Below are 20,190 nucleotides of genomic sequence, written 5' to 3'. Positions count from 1 at the left end.
CCCGTTATAGGTTGATGTACGATGGGGTGACGTCCACTGATAACCTTTTCTCTCTGGTCAATATTAATAACACAAGTACGTCTTCAAATATATATAAATCAATATTTCAAACACACGTGTATAGCTAAAATATTTATTTATCACAGTTGTGACATGAGGGAAAATACATTAATAATTAAAGTTCTTTACAAAGAATACCTCACTACCAGGTCTATATCAAGATAAAGAACATCCCACTACCAGGTCTGTATCAAGATAAAGAAAACCCCACTACCAGGTCTGTATCAAGATAAAGAACACCCCACCACCAGGTCTATATCAAGATAAAGAACACCCCACTACCAGGTCTATATCAAGATAAAAAACACCCCACCACCAGGTCTATATCAAGATAAAGAACACCCCACCACCAGGTCTATATCAAGATAAAGAACACCCCACTACCAGGTCTATATCAAGATAAAGAACACCCCACTACCAGGTCTATATCAAGATAAAGAACACCCCACTACCAGGTCTGTATCAAGATAGAGAACACTCCACCACCAGGTTTATATCAAAATAAAGAACACCCCACTATCAGGTCTATATCAAGATAAAGAACACCCCACCACCAGGTCTATATCAAGATAAAGAACACCCCACTACCAGGTCTATATCAAGATAAAGAATACCCCACTACCAGGTCTATATCAAGATAAAGAATATCCCACTACCAGGTCTATATCAAGATGAAGAACACCTCACTATCATGTCTATATCAAGATAAAGAACACCCCAATACCAGGTTTGTATTTAGAAAAAGAACACCCCAGTATCAGGTTTATATTTAAATAAAGAACACCCTAGTACCAGTTTTATATTTAGATAAAGAACATACCAGTATGAAGTTTATATTCAGATAAAGAACACCCAGTAGCAAGTATCTATTTAGATAAAGAACATTATAGTACCAAGTTTATATTTAGATAAAAGAAATATTTTTGAGCCAAGTTAGTTTTAAGATATACCAGAAATGTACGCGTTATATTATTATTAATATTTCGCTTATTAATTCTTCTATGTAGTATCAAATGACCTCCATTTAGTATTATGTAAATATGTATATATGTATGTGTGTTTATGTGAAACTGTGACATTTCTCCATAGGAGCTAATTTTAGTTGATGTGAATTCTTTTGTTAAAATAACTGACTTCCCCTAAGATGTTTGAAAGTTGATCTAATTTAATAAAAGGAAGAAGAAAAGTTTATTTTCGAGAGGGTGTTATAAAAACGCATGATACTAAAGTTTTAGTACGCATGATTCTAAAGTTATGATACTAAATGCATGATCTTATTGTACTAAAATGAACTAAAGTTATGTACTAAATGCGCTAAAGTTATGTAAATGCGCATGAAAGTTATGATAGAAACAACTAAGCTTTAAGTCACATCAATGTGTTTGTTTTAGTCGGGCTCTTTGCTGTGCCCACCACGGGAATTGAAACCCTGGATTTTGGCGATAGAAGTCCGTAGACTCACCACTGTTCCATTTGGTGACCGCATGACAGTGAAGCGTAAAGCAATAAGTTTAAATTAAGTAAGGAGTTTCCTATCTTAAAGGAATAATGACCATTGTTAGAACCAGTTTCAGACGTTTACGATTTTATTACAACTTTATTAAACCAGAATACACATGCAAGAAATATTTTAAACATTGAGGAACAGGCTATGACATCAGATTATCGGAATGATGCAACTCTTGGATTTGCAGCTTAACGTCTTGCGTCACGATATAATATTTTGTGTGACATCTTAACGCCTTGCGTTACGACGTAATATCTGGTGTCACAGCTTCACGTCTTGCGTCACGATATATCTTGCGTCACATCTTAATGTCTTGCGTCACGAAGTAATATCTGGTGGAAAAGCTTAACGTCTTGCGTCACGACATAATATTTGGTGTCAAGAAGAGTTTCCAAAGTCTTGATATAGCACATGGTGTAAAGACTAAGTGTTACAGTATAATTGAGGGTGTTACGACGTAACTCTTATTGTCAAAATGCGTCTCACGGTTCCAGTAAGTAACCTCTAGTGTCACAGTATAATTACATGTCATTTATGACGTCAGGATGTCATTCTTGGGGTCACCACGTGTCCCTTTTCTTCGTTGTCAAACATGAACCAAGTGAGCCTGAACTACACACTATATTAGTGTTTCATCATATTATATACACATATGTTCTTTAACAAAACTTACACAAGATAAAATAAAAATCTTATACCACTTCATCAAAGTAAAATAATTTCCTATAAGTTAAACCGTGAATAGTTTCTTAACCTAACTATAAAGTTTTAGTGTCATCCTCCTAGCGCCACCTGTCGTAAACATGAATGATCATACACATTACTTAAGAAGATGGTAAATCATAAGTTAATTTTTCAGCCTACGCATATAAAGTTCTCTATGGCAGCCATCTTCGTCCTTTAAGAATACTAGTAACTAATATACATACCACCAGAAAACGCTGTGAATCAGTTTGTGTTTTTTGTATTAACACTTAGGATTCGAATCTCATAATTCAACGAAGCTTCACTTCAGGGTTCTCTATTGAATTCACTTGTCTGTTGATCCCTCTAAAACAAGCGGACATCTTCCCCCATTCAGACAGATCTTATGTAAACATCCTCCATTTGCTAACTGTTTGATGGTAATAATACTTCCATCTCACCCATTCCTTATTTGGACAGAGTTGTGAATATAAAGTTAAACACGTCTAGATCTCTTCCTCCCGTCCTATCTTACAGTAAAGTTGATAATTAATGGTTGAAAGCTACGCCTGACTTTATGATATAAAGAGTACTATAATAATCCAATAGTTTATATCGTGTGTACTAATGGTTGAAAGTGAACTCTTATTTTACAATTTAAAGCATCTATTATAATCCAGTATTTTATGTCATGTGTACTAATAGTTGAAAGTGAATCCCAATTTTAAGATTTAAAAAGTTTACTATAATAATCCAATTGTTTATATCGTGTGTACTAACGGTTGAAAGTGAACCCTATTTTACAATTTAAAAAGTATCTTATAATAACCCAGTATTTTATGTTGTGTGTTCTGTTCTAATGGTTGAAAGTAAGTCCCAGTTTTAAGGTTTAAAGAGTCTATTATAATTATCCAATACGTTTTACCTTGTTTATCTACTTGCACGTGTGTCGATCCACGACCTTTGTGCACGTTTTACATTCGACATAACAACACCAGTGAAATTTACACTTGCATCTCTGTCTCAACACTGCCTTATGGGTGTTATAGCCTCTACCACAACACATAAGGTTACAGCCGTCCGTGCCTGGAGATGTCCGGTTACACTCACGGCCGTAAGTTCCCAAGGATCCCGTAGTGTGGTTTTTAACACAATAGTCAGGGGACTCCTCAAGGTAAACCAGGTCCTCCGCTGTGGGAATGTTAAAATGAGGATTTTTTAACTGCAGTTTTCCCCTTCTGTTTATTTTCACTTCAGTAGCACCGTCGTACTTATCCTTTAGCTGATCTCCAACCTCACGGAAAGAAGATAGTTGCTGCCAGCACGTGACCAGAGAACAGGAACCGGAAACGCCGTGACACTTGCACGTGACTCTTGTTTTTCGGATTACAGCCTGTAATGTTCAATATTTTCTATTATACAAAGGCAAATCATTGTACTAATAATTTTATAAGAAAATCAAAAATATTATGAGTGATTTAAAATCAAAACTTATCAAATAAAATATTTTAACCCTAGCTTTTCTTAATTTCTCACCTATATAATATGAAGATAACATACCTTCGTGTAGAAGTTGATATATTGTAAGGGTTATTATGTGTTCTTTTGTTACATATACTGTACTACTCAACAACGTAATGGATATTTCAGATATTGAAGTAACTGCTGTTTTTGAACTCGCGCATTACCGGCTTATCATTCAGTTTGCAACATTCTAATTAAATTATGTTTTACTGATATTTTTTCACGAATAACTGTTTTTATTAATGCAAATAAGACATAAGATTAAGTGATAAATGAGAAAATCTTTCAAGCAACTGGATAGAACCGTAAAGAAGCTAATAAAACTTTGGAGTACCAATAATGACGTCATTTATGTATGCCGTAAGTAGCTTGTCTCAAGAACTCCGTTACTATGCGAAATATCTCTTCGGCACTTGATATAGCAGATATAATGTTTTACACTCTTCTTACTTTTTCCGAAGATCTTATCAATAACTAACTACATGTGATGTGTTAGCAGCAAGAATGTGAAATAATGACGTCATCTTTAAGCCTCGTTATGGATAACTTGCTATGAAGCTACCAATATGTGTGTGTGTCACAAACAGGTCTCGTTTTGACAGTTGACCACTATAAACGTACTAGTTTCATACCTAAACGAAAACCGAAATGCAGTGTGTATCAACAAAGAATGTTTTTTCTCCGGCACAAAGTTGCACACCATGCTATCTGCAACAGGTATCGAAACGTCAATTATAGTGACATTAAGTCTAAGTCTCACTGCTAACACCTCAAGAGAAACTAAAGTTAAATCATAAAAAAGCAAGGAAAACATTGGTATCTGATCATTAACGACCTAGGAAAAACGATCGATAAATTATCACGTTAAATATACATTGTATTTCACACTGTGTGAAAACCTGATTATTTATTATATTAAAATAAACATTGTATTTCACACTGTGTGAAAACCAGATTATTTATTATGTTAAAATAAACATTGTATTTCACACTGTGTGAAAACCTGATTATTTATTATGTTAAAATAAACATTGTATTTCACACTGTGTGAAATCCTGATTATTTATTATGTTAAAATAAACATTGTATTTCACACTGTATGAAACCCGACTATTTATGTTAAAATAAACATTATATTTTACACTGTATGAAACCCGATTATTTATCACATTAAGTAAACATTGTATTTCACACTATATGAAACACTGATTATTTATTATGTTAAAATAAACATTGTAGTCCACACTGTGTGAAATCTTGATTATTTATCACTTTAAATAAACATTGTATTTCACACTGTATGAAACCCGATTATCACGATAAATATGCATTATATTTCACACTTTACCTAACTTCACTTGCACCTGTACCTAACTTCTGAAATGGTCTATATAAACTATGTTTAGAGATGCTAAATGACTTGGCTATCACTGAAACATCGAAGAATTTTCATTATTAATCCAAGAACATGCATGTTGAAAATGAAATACAAATTAACAAAGTTTACTTCAAAATTTAATTACACTTTTAATAGGATTAATATCGCAGATTTCTAGGATTAAGGCCACGCACTCTGGAGGAACAACGTAGAGAACATTCAAGTAGAATAATTTGGTTTAACGTAGCGAGAAACTAAACCAACAAAGGAATAGTTAGGACTTGTATGATGAGATAAGAGGACCACAGAAAGCTAATAATCGCAATAATGTAAAATAAACATTTTATCCAATAAATAAGTTTGTTTGTTTATTTGTTTTGGAATTTCGCACAAAGCTACTCGAGGGCTATCTGTGCTAGCCGTCCCTAATTTAGCAGTGTAAGACTACAGGGAAGGCAGCTTGTCATCACCACCCACCGCCAACTCTTGGGCTACTCTTTTACCAACGAATAGTGGGAGTGACCGTCACATTATAACGCCCCTACGGCTGAAAGGGCGAGTACTGTTGAAGTAACAGAAGGAGAATCAGGAATCTCTCTGATTTACAGTCCAAGCAAGCTAAAGCACATGGCCACACTCAGACCGACATGGAGAAGAATTGATACCATCAAAACATTTCAATAAATGTCTTGTGAAGCCTTAAATCACGTGGATTTTTAATAAGTTATGAAACCACATAGACTTTTAAGGATTTGAGGACATTTTCAGATTAAATAAACATTCTTTGTGAGGTAGTTGTTGCGTATACATTACACATACACATGAAATATTTATTTATAAAAAACATACCTCGCCAGTGTCTAGTTCACATCTAATTAGGCAAATGTAACAAGGCCAATTACCTAACTGATGTTTTGTAAAAGTGTCGGGTAAAGTGAGGTTAGAGTCTTAAATCTGAAATATGTTGCTGCTCAAATGCGTTATGCACTTTGGGGCATGGGTGGGCTATAAGAGTGATGTCGGTCGAATCCCACTATTCGCTCAGACATGAGTTAGCAGTGGGTTCTGTCGACTAGTTGCCCCCCCCCCCATGCTATCAGTTTTATATTAGGGAGATAGACAACTGCACACGCCTTCTCCTCCTCATTGGCTCAGCATTAAGTCTGAGAGCTTTTGACGCCAAAATCTGATTTCAATACCCTCGATGAGCAAAGCACACACGGACCATTGTGTAGTCTTATAAGTAACAACAAATAAAATTTCTTCACATACGATACACTTGTAGCATTAAAGATACATTGCAAATTAGCAGAACATATAAATTATTGAAAGTTGTATTGATTAATCAATTGCAACGTGCCAAAAGCTCTTTTGAATTACCTTAAGGACATGTTAACTTTAATAATAGAAAGAATAAAAGAGATTTGGAAGAAAGTCCAAGCAAACAAACACGCAGACAGTCCTTTGTGTCTGAAACAAATTGCAGCCAAACTTTAAAAATGAGTTTCTCGCACAAACATATTTTATTCAATTGAAAGCAGAAGGGACAAACAAAACACAACGATCCTGCAGTTGGATCGTCTTATAAAACAAGCGTTTTATATCCATGAAATATTGTTTATCTATTGAATTCCCATAACTAAGACTTTAAAACATTCTTGTATGTAGTTCTACTTTTGTTCCTAGTTTTTCTGAAGTTTCTTCTCACGTCTACTTTATTCCACCCATCACCTCGTATCTCAACTGCTGTTTGGGCTATGTCATCTGTGACGTAGCCATATGAAGATATGTGATGTACGTATATCCATATTTTCAATTTGATATCAAGATGAACTAATCTAGTTACAAACGACTTGTCTTTTACTGTTTCTTGTATACCAGTATCAATTTCCTAATTCTTCTGTACAACGAAACGAGACCAGCCCTGCATGCTGTCTGCTTGACTTGTGGTGAACGTTTCTTACGGTTGTCAAGGGAACGCTGATTTATGAGCTATTTGGATCGGACCATGAAATTCGTCGTTTACAAAATGGACCACAAGATCACAGCTGTTGGTTACAAGCAACGATCTGGAGAGCTACACAATATGTACAGCTTATTTTGTTTTCATTCGGGCATCTGAAACTCGTTCTGATACTAACATGTAGAAATATGTTGTCCCCTCATTAGATATCATATATCATTTGATTTGTAGCTTTATCGTAATCTTCTTAGTGTCAGAGAATTACACGTGAGGAGTTTCTCACGTGCTCAACGACCATCGTATTACGTGCCTACATAAGTTATTCTCTTCTAGTTTTCTGAGAAATAAAGACTTAGCAATCGATCGATCATCTTACATCCAATTACAGGAGGTAATCATTGTATAATTTTATCTTACGAAACAGAAATAAAATGCTACACAGGATGTCCTGTAGTCTGCTACTGTAGTCTTACTGTATACAGAGGATACCAAAAATTCACAACTGATTGTCAGCTCTTTAACGAATTTATCTGCCGACAAACTGTCTTCATTGAAAGACCATTGAATTGGGAAACGGAAATAGAGAGAAAAGAGAGAGGAGGGGGCAGCTGCATAGGTTCGAAACTAAGCATACTTCCCTTTCCAACCTACTCATGTGCCATCTGCCCTTGTTCTAACATAGTCATCTCTATTCTCTTAGGGCTGTTCTTCATAAGTGGTGCTGGCTCAATATTAATCATTTGTTTAACAAGTGGCAAACAACAAGAACAAATTGTCGGCAAGTAGAAAAGTGCATGATGACTGGGATATTTAACGTCCATATAGATAAAAGTTTTCATTGTCCATTGTGTAAGCACCAGAAATAGCTAACAATCTCTTAAATTCACCATTATCTTTAATATCAAATATCAATTGATATAATACACTGTAGTAAAGTTTAAACATATCTTTCTGATATGCGCAGTTTAGAGATATAAATAAAATTGTAATGGCAATTTTTACCAGCACGTGATGGTTTTTGATCCAACATCCTGGTCTTACACCATAAGCATTTTTTCCTTAACTTAAAACCTGAAAATACCGCATTCTAGGTTTCATAAGTAAGACCTGAAAATCTAAGAGTACTGCATTATAGGCTTAGCAAGTAATAATACAAAACCCGAATGTATTGTATTATAAGTTTAACAAGTACAAACAGAAAAACCTGAAAGTACTGTATTATAAGCTTAATAAGTAACAACACAAAACCTGAAAGTATTATATTATAGGCTTATAAAAATAAGAACATAAAACCTGAAAGTATTATATTATAGGCTTATAAAAATAAGAACATAAAACCTGAAAGTATTATATTATAGGCTTATAAAAATAAGAACACAAAACCTGAAAGTATTATATTATAGGCTTATAAAAATAAGAACATAAAACCTGAAAGTATTATATTGTACGTTTAACAGGTAAGAACACAAAACCTGAAAGTATTATATTATAGGCTTATAAAAATAAGAACATAAAACCTGAAAGTATTGTATTGTACGTTTAACAGGTAAGAACACAAAACCTGAAAGTATTATATTATAGCCTTATAAAAATAAGAACATAAAACCTGAAAGTATTGTATTGTACGTTTAACACGTAAGAACACAAAACCTGAAAGTATTATATTATAGCCTTATAAAAATAAGAACATAAAACCTGAAAGTATTGTATTGTACGTTTAACACGTAAGAACACAAAACCTGAAAGTATTATATTATAGGCTTAATATATTAGAACTTATAACCTGAAAAACACTTCTTTTTTGTTATATATCGACTTCATTGTTCATTGAAGGGTAAGAAAACAGTGGCCTCATAGCCTACTTTATTCTCGCGTATAGTCGTTCGAATACAAACTGTATATGCAACTTACAAGGTATAACTTTTTTGTAAATTGTGACTGACTTTAAGAAACAACATTCGAAGAGAACTAGATTGGTAAATAATTACAATTATTTCATTATAATTAATGAAATATGATACATCCTATTCTTGTTATAAAATACTAGGTATTCTAAAGAACAAGTTATTTTAAAAAGGGTATTATACAGTTTCCTTCTTTCTGCTCCAGTAACCTCAATTATTGTTATTATTTTTTTACATTCCTGAAACAAACTTGTTCGTTATTTTAAACAGATAGGTTTTATCGATGTATAATATCAGGCTCAAACGTGTATAACTTGACTATCGTTTCAAAGCGTATTATACCATCTCCAATTTTGACTGACGTTTCATAGTAAAGTTTACTTAGCTGCTCTCTTTAGTATAACTTATAATTATTACACCATATTTGGTGTAATTTTTAATTATCAGATCATTTTGGTGCAATATATAATTATTATACCCTCTTTAAAATAATTTGTAATTATTAGATCCTCTTTGGTGTAATTTGTAATTATCGAAACCTCTTTAGTGTGACTTGTATTTATTGGATCCTCTTTAGTGCAACCTGTAATTATTGTACCCTCTCTGATGTAACTTGTAGTTAGTATACCCTCTTTCAATAATTTGTAATTGTTATACCCCATTTAGAGTAATTTGCAATTATTATACCCTCTTTCATCTAATTCTATGTTCTATACCATTTTTAATGTAAATTATATTAATTAGGTGCAATTTCAACGTTTTATACCATTTTTAATGTAAATTATATTAATTAGGTGCAATTTCAACGTTTTATACCATTTTCGTAGAGTTAAATTCCTATTAATAATTATTGTTATTCTAATCTGTGCTCTACAAACTACACAGAAAGTGAATGTTTGACGACATTAAATCCTAGACAGAGTAACAGTCAGCTGTATTTACTGTTAATACAGAGAGGTTGATTTATTCTTGTAATATCAACTACAGAGATTATAATAGTAAAACACCCCTGCAACACAACAGTGACTATATAATAGCCAAACATCTTTCAAAAAGAGTCGTGGATAGAACGTTTGATATTAAACAAATGAAAACGTTTAACTTGGGATATCTGCTTCTCGAATAATACTACAGCAGAAATACATTCGAAAATATAACATAATGTATCGGATGAATACACTTGAGAGATTTGGTTTAGTTTCTTTCGAATTATGTGCAAAGCTACTCGAGGGCTATCTACGCTAGCCGTCCCTAATTTAGTAGTGTAAGACTAGAGAGAAGGTAGCTAGTTATCACCACCCAGCACCAACTCTTGGGTTACTCTTTTACCAACGAATAGTGGGATTGACTGTAACATTATAACACCCCCACAGCTGAAAGGGTGAGCATGTTTGGTGCAATAGGGATTCGAACCCACGACCCTCAGAGTAAGAGTCGAGTGCCTTAACCACCTGCCCATGCCGGGCCTCACTTACAACAAGGAAAATACTGCACGAATAGATTAGAAGAGATAATACAAACAATGGGGTTCTGCTAAACAAAACGTGAAATACCGAGTAATTAGTTGGAAAAGAAACGAAAAATACTGAATGGACATACTTGAAAAAAAATTGTACAAAATGCTATGTCACTACAGTTATATGACGTAAAATCTCCTAGTTACACTTGAAACTACAACTTCAAATACGATGTTCCTACACTTGAAAACCAATATATAATTTAGCGTAAAATATACAATTTAAAACGAAAGTAACAACTGTAAAACATCATAACGTACGATGTGGATAGAACCGAAAATAACTCGTGTAAATAATTGACAAATGGGATAAAAAGCGTTATAGATTCAACTAAGAAAATACCGTAAGTTACTGAAAGGATATTGTACTTTGTAGTTCCCTAAAGTGTTGGACATATCAGTTCTACTTTTCTCTGAAATATAATTAGCAGATCTTTACCACGGCCATATTTATATCACACTTACCGCAATCGTTGTGAAACATGATAGTCACGCGTTGATCCATTAATTGCCATCTAGCGGTAAAGTAGTATATTTCTGTGTTAAATAAAGCTTTTGTTTTATTTGTATATCTTCGGTTGTTTTCTTTATTCAAAAGCAATATATATAAGCACGCAGACGTGCCGCTGGTTTATTTTATGTCAGAGAAATATAGAAGAATAAAGTATGGGTTAACATTCTATGACATTAACGAATGATGGACGTAAAAATAAAAACATGTTTTGAAAGGTGAATTGTCGCCATAAAGCCGTCAACAAAACCATGGAACCATTTTTGGCGGTTTTTCAGCTCAGACACCCGTGGAGTAAACATGCCATGTCGACCTTGTTGCTAGAGGCGCTTCGACAAAAACGTTCAAAATATGTGAGATGACAAATTACATTCATTTTCACTAGACTCGCGAGTACCAGTGTACAAGTTTCACAGTTTGTTTGTTTTTTATGTTAGTGGATCGAAGAAACTGGTTTGAATCATGACTAGAAACAAAAAATAAGATATTTTGTTCTGATATAACTTATCAAAAATCGTGAAACGATCACTATACCCGAAACAGTAACCTAGGCGTCTATGCTGGTCCGGAAAGGACATCCAGATAGTAGATCATTTGATTTTTATCTTGTCTTTTTTTCTTCTCCTCTTTCAAATCCATGGATATATATATATATAAAACTACATTCTTTGACGATTTCTATCAAAAAGTTGTAAAAACTACCTTCTTTATAGGTTAAACACGTTAGGAGGAACAATGACGTAAAAAATGGGAAAACTGAAACACCAATTAAGTTGAGGGGTGGGAACTGTAATATAAAATAATAAAACAAAGTAGACTGTATTTCCTAACGTTACGTTTAAAAAAATTAAAGTTTGTCAATAAAAAGGTTATAAATAACTACCCATATCAAATCTTTGGCATTTATCACATAGCTGTTATAATGTACATAAACCGTACGTGGTTCGGTGGTTCTATCAATTAGAAAGTTTTATAGAAATCTCTTGCACGTAGGAGTGTGCTAACTTCAGATTATAACATGAACATAAACCCTAAACCACAGAGATACGACTGGATGATTAGAAATTTGGATTCTGTTTTCAACTCAGAATCTGAAATGTGCTGTTGAATTTATTTTTAGGTGCCTGTTTATAATAGCACGTCTAACTATAAGAACGGATTCATGATTAATATAAGAAATACATGAAATGTGCATACGGTGATGAAAATAACTAAGAATTATCTTTAAGTAAAAATGTAATAATTTAAAAATATTGTTTATATTTGTTTACAGCCTTTATATCCGATAACACTATTTATATTCATTTGCTTCCTTTAAATTTAATAATAGCATCTATTATATTTTTATACATCCATTACATTCAATAATTATATCAATATTTATTTACATCCTTTGCATTTAATAACACAACTTATATTTATTTACATCCTTTACATTCGATAATTGTATCGATATTTATTTACATCATTTCCATAAAACAATACTATCTATATTCCTTTCTATTATACTTATATACTTATATTATTTACATCATTTACGTTCAATAATATTACTTATATTTATTTACATCCTTACAGTCTAAAATACAACTTATATTCATTTATATCCTTTTTACCCCCCAGTGGCTCTGTCTGCGGACTTACAACACTCAAAATCGGGTTTTAATACCCGATGCAGAGCACAGATAGCCCCTTGTGTAGTTTTGTGCTTAATTCAAAAAACAACAACAAACAACTACATCCTTTATATTCAAAAATACTACTTATATTTATTCACATCATTTACATTCAACAATAATACTCGTATTTATTTACATCAGTTAAATTCAATAATACTACTTACATTTATTTACATCCTTAATATTCAGTAATACTACTTATATTTATTTACACTCTTTTCATTCAGTAATAATACTACTTACATTTATTTACATCCTTAATATTCAGTAATACTACTTACATTTATTTACACTCTCTTCATTCAATAATACTACTTATATTTATTTACACTCTTTTCATTCAGTAATACTACTTATATTTATTTATATCGTTTGTATTTAATAATATTATTTACATTTATTTAAGAGTAGCCCAAGAGTTGGCGGTGGGTGGTGATGACTAGCTGCCTTCCCTCTAGTCTTATACTGCTAAATTAGGGACGGCTCGGTGCAGTGGGTTAACAACCTACTCACTTAAATACTTGTTGAAGAATCCGCAAGCGATTGCGGCCCTATGTTCCTTGATGGAATCTAATGGTGCTAACTAACTAACTAACTAACTTACATTTATTTACGTCTTTTATATTCAATAATAGTATATATATTCTTTAGACATTAATTTATTCCAGTTTGAATATCGACAGAGCCTAAATAGCCAATTTATAACTTTGTGCTTAAGAACAATCAGATGTACAAAACTACCCATATTCAGTGAGAAGCCTTTTATCAGAATAATATTATCTCTAATTAACGTACACAGATTTTTAAGTGTTATTTTTTATCCAAATATATATGGTTAAACAGTGGAATTATACTTTTATGGTTTTAATAAGGCTACTTCTCGTCATGGTCTTTATTTATTGATTTCTAGAAGATTTGTAAAGAAAATTCCCGAAATAAATCTTACATATCACTGTCTTCATATGCGTAACCTTACATCTTTAGAAGAAAGTACTGGTTGTTGCAATAAGTTGTTGCTATTATTAAGTTGGTTTTTATCAAAGTACTTTCATAAATTAAATATTTTCATTGTATTTTCTTATCAAAGTAATTTCATAAAGTAAATATTTTCATTGTATTTTCAGAGAGAAATCACATATATAAATAAGAACGTGATAGTATCCAATCAGAAGTAGTCTAGTCCACATTTCAACCAGTAGATAAGCTGGAAGAAGTTCTAAGAGCTGCTTACTACATAATACCTGTTTCAACCAGTAGATAAGCTGGAAGAAGTTCTAAGAGCTGCTTACTACATTATACCTGTTTCAACCAGTAGATAAGCTGGAAGAAGTTCTAAGAGCTGCTTACTACATTATACCTGTTTCAACCAGTAGATAAGCTGGAAGAAGTTCTAAGAGCTGCTTACTACATAATACCTGTTTCAACCAGTAGATAAGCTGGAAGAAGTTCTAAGAGCTGCTTACTACATAATACCTGTTTCAACCAGTAGATAAGCTGGAAGAAGTTCTAAGAGCTGCTTACTACATAATACCTGTTTCAACCAGTAGATAAGCTGGAAGAAGTTCTAAGAGCTGCTTACTACATAATACCTGTTTCAACCAGTAGATAAGCTGGAAGAAGTTCTAAGAGCTGCTTACTACATAATACCTGTTTCAACCAGTAGATAAGCTGGAAGAAGTTCTAAGAGCTGCTTACTACATAATACCTGTTTCAACCAGTAGATAAGCTGGAATAAGTTCTAAGAGCTTCCTTACTACATAATACCTGTTTCAACCAGTAGATAAGCTGGAAGAAGTTCTAAGAGCTACTTACTACATAATACCTGAAATTGTTTGTTTGTCAGTGAAGAGATAAATGTATGTTGTCCTTCCTGATACATTGTGAGGCTGATGACAGAACTGTCCTGTCCTAATGATACTTGATGACGGAGTTGTCCTGGTATAGTGAGTAGTTGATGAAAAAGTTGCCTTGTCATAGTGAGTAGCTGACGCCGGAGTTGTCCTATCACAGTGCGTAGTTGATGACAGAGTCGTCCTGCTGTAGTTAAAGGCCCCCACGATATGATACCAGGTGTAGTTTGTATATGTCAACGAGTGAAAACCGTTGTCTGTATATTAATAACACCCGTCTTAAGCTGATGCAGTTAGTGAACATGTTTCATACACTAAAGGTCCTTACGAGCTGTGCACTTATATATTTATTAACAGACATGTTTCAATATAGAATACAGGAGGTAAATATGAATGACAATTATAAACAATGTTGAAAGTGTCCCCCGTTGGCATCAACACAGACTGGATCCTTCTTAATTTGTTTCTAAACATCGCTATCAGTTGCTGGTTTGAAATAGACTGAATAAAATATGATTACAAAACTGCACAGTGACTTTCCAAACATTCCTGTAGTAAGTGAAGCTCAAAGGTAACCGAAATATGTTAGAAAAACAAAATACAGAAAAACCTAACAACAACAAATATACAACAATAAGCAACAGTGTTGAACGAAACCGTATTTGATGTAATGGAGTGTCAGTGAGAAATAGAAAACTAATTGGGAATTTTCAACGTGTCTAAACATTTGTTACTCTTATAACACACAGATAAGAATTATTTGTCATATGTGCATCCCACATCTACCCATTGTTTGCAGAATGACCTATTGAGTGGTAAAGTTAATTTCCACATGATGTAATTCTCTGAACACGTAAGGACCTGACGTCAGCTCTTAGAACTTTATAAATAGCTACAAAATGTAACGATGGATATTCAGTTGTGACCAATGGAAACGCCAATCTTATATTTTTAAATAACAACAATCGCTTGACAACTACAGTGCATTTTACGTTTCACTAATTCGTATTATCTTATTCTGGAATTGTTTCGCTAACAGACGTGTCTCCAAAGTGACGAACGTTTTTGAAAACATACGTAATTTTCCAATTCCATCTATGGATTTCACTACACACAACTCCGTTTAGCGCACATTGAGAAACAAGCCAGCAAGAGAAATGTTTGGTAAAAAAATGTTTTTTTTATCAACTTATTCAGGAAGAAGACGACAGAAAATGTCAAAATAAATGAAAGCGGCCAACAGCAAAACGTCCAGTATTAACATGTACAGGTTGAAGGAACCATGATAATAAGACAGACAAGGGGTAATACTTCTAGTTACACGGTTGAGGGGTGTGTGCATATATTCAACCGGGCCACCAGCCAGACTATCTTATTAACCAACTGTCCGACTATTAACCTTGGTTAACTCCACGACAAAAGCCGTTTTATGTCCCACACTCAGACGTTATTAGCAAAAACGGAATTATACCGAGCTCTTCTCCGAGTCAACTTAAAGCATCATTAAGCCTGTCAAATTTCAGTCATCAAAAGAACTTATTCCGGTATACCTCAGAGATGCGATTAGGTTCGTTTCATATTACATTAAATAGTAAATGCTTCTTCGCCAGCGAGGGCATGGCAACAGGGCTGGTTTTATTTAACAGGGGCATGTCTGCATCTCCTAAGTAGTATCTACAGTTCACTGCTTTTATAATGTCAAATCATAAAATAGCCAGCTTAATAAATGACTAGATATACAATATTCGTTAATTTTTTAACACACTATAGATAGCATTTAATTGTTACAGTGCTTATAGTTTATAACATTTGATAGGAACCAATAAGAATTAATGTATTAGAATTATCCACCCGTGAATTATGTTTTAAAAGCTGATTGGTGGGTTTCTGTGAAAGCTATATTACAAAGTATTTTTATAACAGATAAATACAAACAATAAAAATGCAAATGTTTGTATATATTCGATTTGATATTTAACATGTTTATTTATTTATTTATTTGTTTTGCAGTCGGCCCAGCATGGCCAGGTGGTTAAGGCGTGCGGCTCGTAATCTGAGAGTCTCGGATTCGCATCCCCATCACATCAAACATGCTCGCCTTTTCAGCTGTGGGGGCGTTGTAATGTGACGGTCACTCCCACTATTCGTTGGTAAAAGAGTAGCCTAAGAGTTGGCGGTGGGTGGTGACGACTATCTACCTTTCTTCTAGTCTTACACTGCTAAATTAGGGACGGCTAGCACAGATAGCCTTCGAGTAGCTTTGCGCGAAGTTAACAAAACAATTTATTTTGCAATTTATAAACAATTCCTAAATAGGGAAACTCACCGCAAAGGCTTTCTTGAAATGCACTGTATGTAGTATTGTATATATCTTTACTACGGTATTTAAACCGTCTGTGTACAATTTAATTACTTTTAATACTGAGGAAACAATTCTTAGAACAACGGTTGAACTTCATTTCTGCTTTAAAACATGTAAATAACATAAGCCTGTCAAGAAATACTTCACTTATAACTAGATCTCAAATTAAATAGCTTTATGTTTTACGGTTAGATCGTGAGACTTTCTGTAAATACATATATATGCTTTTAATTTAAATTTCACTATTTTTTTTTCTCCGAAACACTACACGTGTTCGTTTGTTTATTTTTTATGACACAACATTTACAGTCCATAATTTAGATTTTTTTCCCTTACTTACAGGTATATATATATATATATTTAATGTGTATCTGTGATGTGTTTTCCTCATTATTTTTTTTTTTTGCATTCTCTTTCGTAACTTGCTCACCTGTACACGTCTGGCAAAAACTGTAGAAATTAATTAAAAGTCTTGGCACGGTCTCACTGTAGGTCGTGACGAACTACTCACCATTCACGACGTAGTTTCGGTTAATAAAATATAAACTCACGGACCAAAAAGATTTTAACCTGAAATCATCAGAGTCAGAAACGCCCTCTCCCATTCATCACCTATTATGGTCTATCTTTACGATGCAGACACCAAACAAAACCATGAAAAGGTTTTCCATACTACTTGCTGAACAGTCACAATGTTCTTCCTGAAACCGTTTCGAATTACAAACGTTATCTTACCATTTCCTCTACGACACCTGAAGAGTACGGTGTTACATCAGCAAACCATATCACAAAAACACACGAACCACTTGCGCCAGTGTACTTTATATGAAGTCAAATGACAAAGACTTGTGTTTGTGAGCTCTAATATAAAAGGTTTAAGCACAAACTAATAATTTTATACTTCTAAAGAGGATGCGGGCTGTTCACACCAATAATTTGATATTTCTGAAGAGAATGTGGGTTATTAACACCAATAATTTGTATTTCTGAAGAGAATGTGGGTTATTAACACCAAGAGTTCTATACTTCTGAAGAGAATGTTGATTGTTAACACCAATAATTTTATATTTCTGGAAAAGATGCTGGTTGTTCACACCAATAATTTGATTTTTTTCTGAAGAGAATGTGAGTTGTTAACACCAATAATTTCAAGCTTTTGAAAAGATTGTGGGTTGTTCACACCATCAAGTGTATAGTTGTGATGAAAACCACACTACTAAATTTATAACGATTCTAAACGCAACCCTGGCTTTTCATATCACTAAGCTTATAACACGTTTGAAGAGAATGTTTGTTGTTTTTTTTCCTGGGTGAAAACAAGAAATATGTAAACTTATGTTTCTATAAATTTACGTTTTGACTTTGCTAAAAAACTATTTCTCAAGAAATTAAAAGTCAATGAAATGATTTTAATACAACTGACTTAGGTTAACATCAAACCTAGATTTTCTGTTACTGACCTTCCTAAGAAACGCGACTGGACACTGGTGGCTAACTAAAGTCTCTGGTGAGTTACTGATTTGTTTTTCTAATTTTACGCAAAGATAGTCGAGGTCCCTCTGCGCTAGCCGTCCCTAATTTAGCAGTGTAAGACTAGAAGGAAGGCAGATAGTCATTACCACCCACCGCCAACTCTTGGGCTACTCTTTTACCAACGAATAGTGGGATTGATCGTCACATTATAACGCCCCCGCGGCTAAAAGGGTGAGCATGTTTGGTGCGACGGGGATTCGAACCCGCAACCCCAAGATTACGAGTCAATTGCCTTAACCATCTGGCCATGCCGGGTCAGGTGAGTTAGTATCTGTTGGACTTTCTGTTGGCTAACTAACGATTGGTCTCCCTGGTGACCAGCTGAATGACGAATTCCTTTGTGTTTTACTAACTGCTACATGAAACATTAGTTTGAAGTTAAAATTATCTGTCACAAAACACAGCTTTATGTACCAGGGTTTTTTTTTTACATACCTAGACTGGCGGCAACGAACCAGTAATTAATTAACATGAGCAGATTATATTTTGTGCGCTATATTTTCTACTCAGTAAATTGTATCTTCTTCTTCTGACTCGAGTACGTAAACAAATAATATGACAGCTGTAACTGGAGGAAGAGCGAGTAGTTAATAACCCCTCTTTTTGTTCCCTCAGTGGAGCCATCATATCACAAGCAAGCAAAGGCCCATGCCGCGCATGCGCCCTTGCTTTAATTTTACTCTGGCAAATCTGGTGAGACTGAGACAATGTAACATTAAATAGTTTAACAAAATGACGGGGCAAAAAGGTTGTTTCTCATGTTATTAAATCAACGACATCAGATTTTGAATTTAGGTTTTCACTTAAATTTTTAGGAACAGTGGATGTTCTAACGACCTTTTTTTAAATATTAAATGTAGACTGAGAGGACAAATATAAAAACAAAGTTTTTAAACATGTCTAACATAAAATATTTGGGCCTGACATGGCCAGATGGTTAAGGCAATCGACTCGTAATCTGAGATTCAAAGGTTCAAATCCCCGTCGCACCAAACACGCTCGCCCTTTCAGCAGTGGGGGCGTTGTAACGTGACAGTCAATCCCACTAATCGTTGGTAAAAGATTAACTCAAGAGTTGGCGGTGACTAATGATGACTAGCTGCCTTCCCTCTAGTCTTACTCTGTCAAATTAGGGACGGCTAGCGCAAATAGCCTTCGAGTAGCTATGCGCGAAATTCAAACACAAACGAACATAAAACATTAATTCAGATTTTCAGTCGACTAATTTCAGTAACATAGTTATTTTCACCAGTCGACTAAAACTCTTAATAAATATTTTAACTTTTATTATCCCAAAGAAACACAGGCAATTTTTGGTTTTCAACCCTAATATTACAATGTATCTGAAGAGAAACAGAAAGTAGATCCGACATTAAGCATAAAGATGAGGAAGAGGAAAGAAACAGATAGTGAAAATGAACACGTATTCTATAATTTTCCAATCTTTATATTTTCAGCTGCTCTACCGATAGAATAGTCTTAAATTTAATAAAATGTTTTAGTACAGAACAGTGAGGAGTCGTTATCTATTTTACTTGGTTTTGATTATGTCCATTAGACGTGTTTTAAATACATGGCCAGGTGGTTATGGATCTCGACTCGTAATATGATGGTCGCGGGTTCGAATCCCTGTCACACCAAACATGCACACCCTTTCAGCCGTGACAGTAAATCCCATTATTAGTTAGTAAAAAGAGAAACCCAAAAGTTGGCAGTGGT

The 20,190-nt window shown here is 33.9% G+C and overlaps 1 protein-coding gene across 2 annotated transcripts in view; it reads right to left on the bottom strand.

Annotated features, from left to right (window-relative positions):
* Window positions 1-1,628: 1,628 nt before the first annotated feature.
* The window catches only part of LOC143238131 (protein Wnt-5b-like), a 158,529-nt gene continuing 139,967 nt past the window's right edge, over window positions 1,629-20,190 (bottom strand). For both annotated transcript variants that reach the window (XM_076478096.1, XM_076478097.1), the window contains exon 5: window positions 1,629-3,644. In XM_076478096.1, coding sequence (XP_076334211.1) covers window positions 3,186-3,644 — 459 coding nt within the window. In that variant the 3' untranslated portion in view covers window positions 1,629-3,185. The remainder of the gene's footprint in view (window positions 3,645-20,190) is intronic.

This window comes from Tachypleus tridentatus, chromosome 13, assembly GCF_004210375.1.
Source record: "Tachypleus tridentatus isolate NWPU-2018 chromosome 13, ASM421037v1, whole genome shotgun sequence".
Taxonomy (NCBI): domain Eukaryota; kingdom Metazoa; phylum Arthropoda; class Merostomata; order Xiphosura; family Limulidae; genus Tachypleus; species Tachypleus tridentatus.
This window is presented reverse-complemented; position numbering and strand designations above follow the sequence as displayed.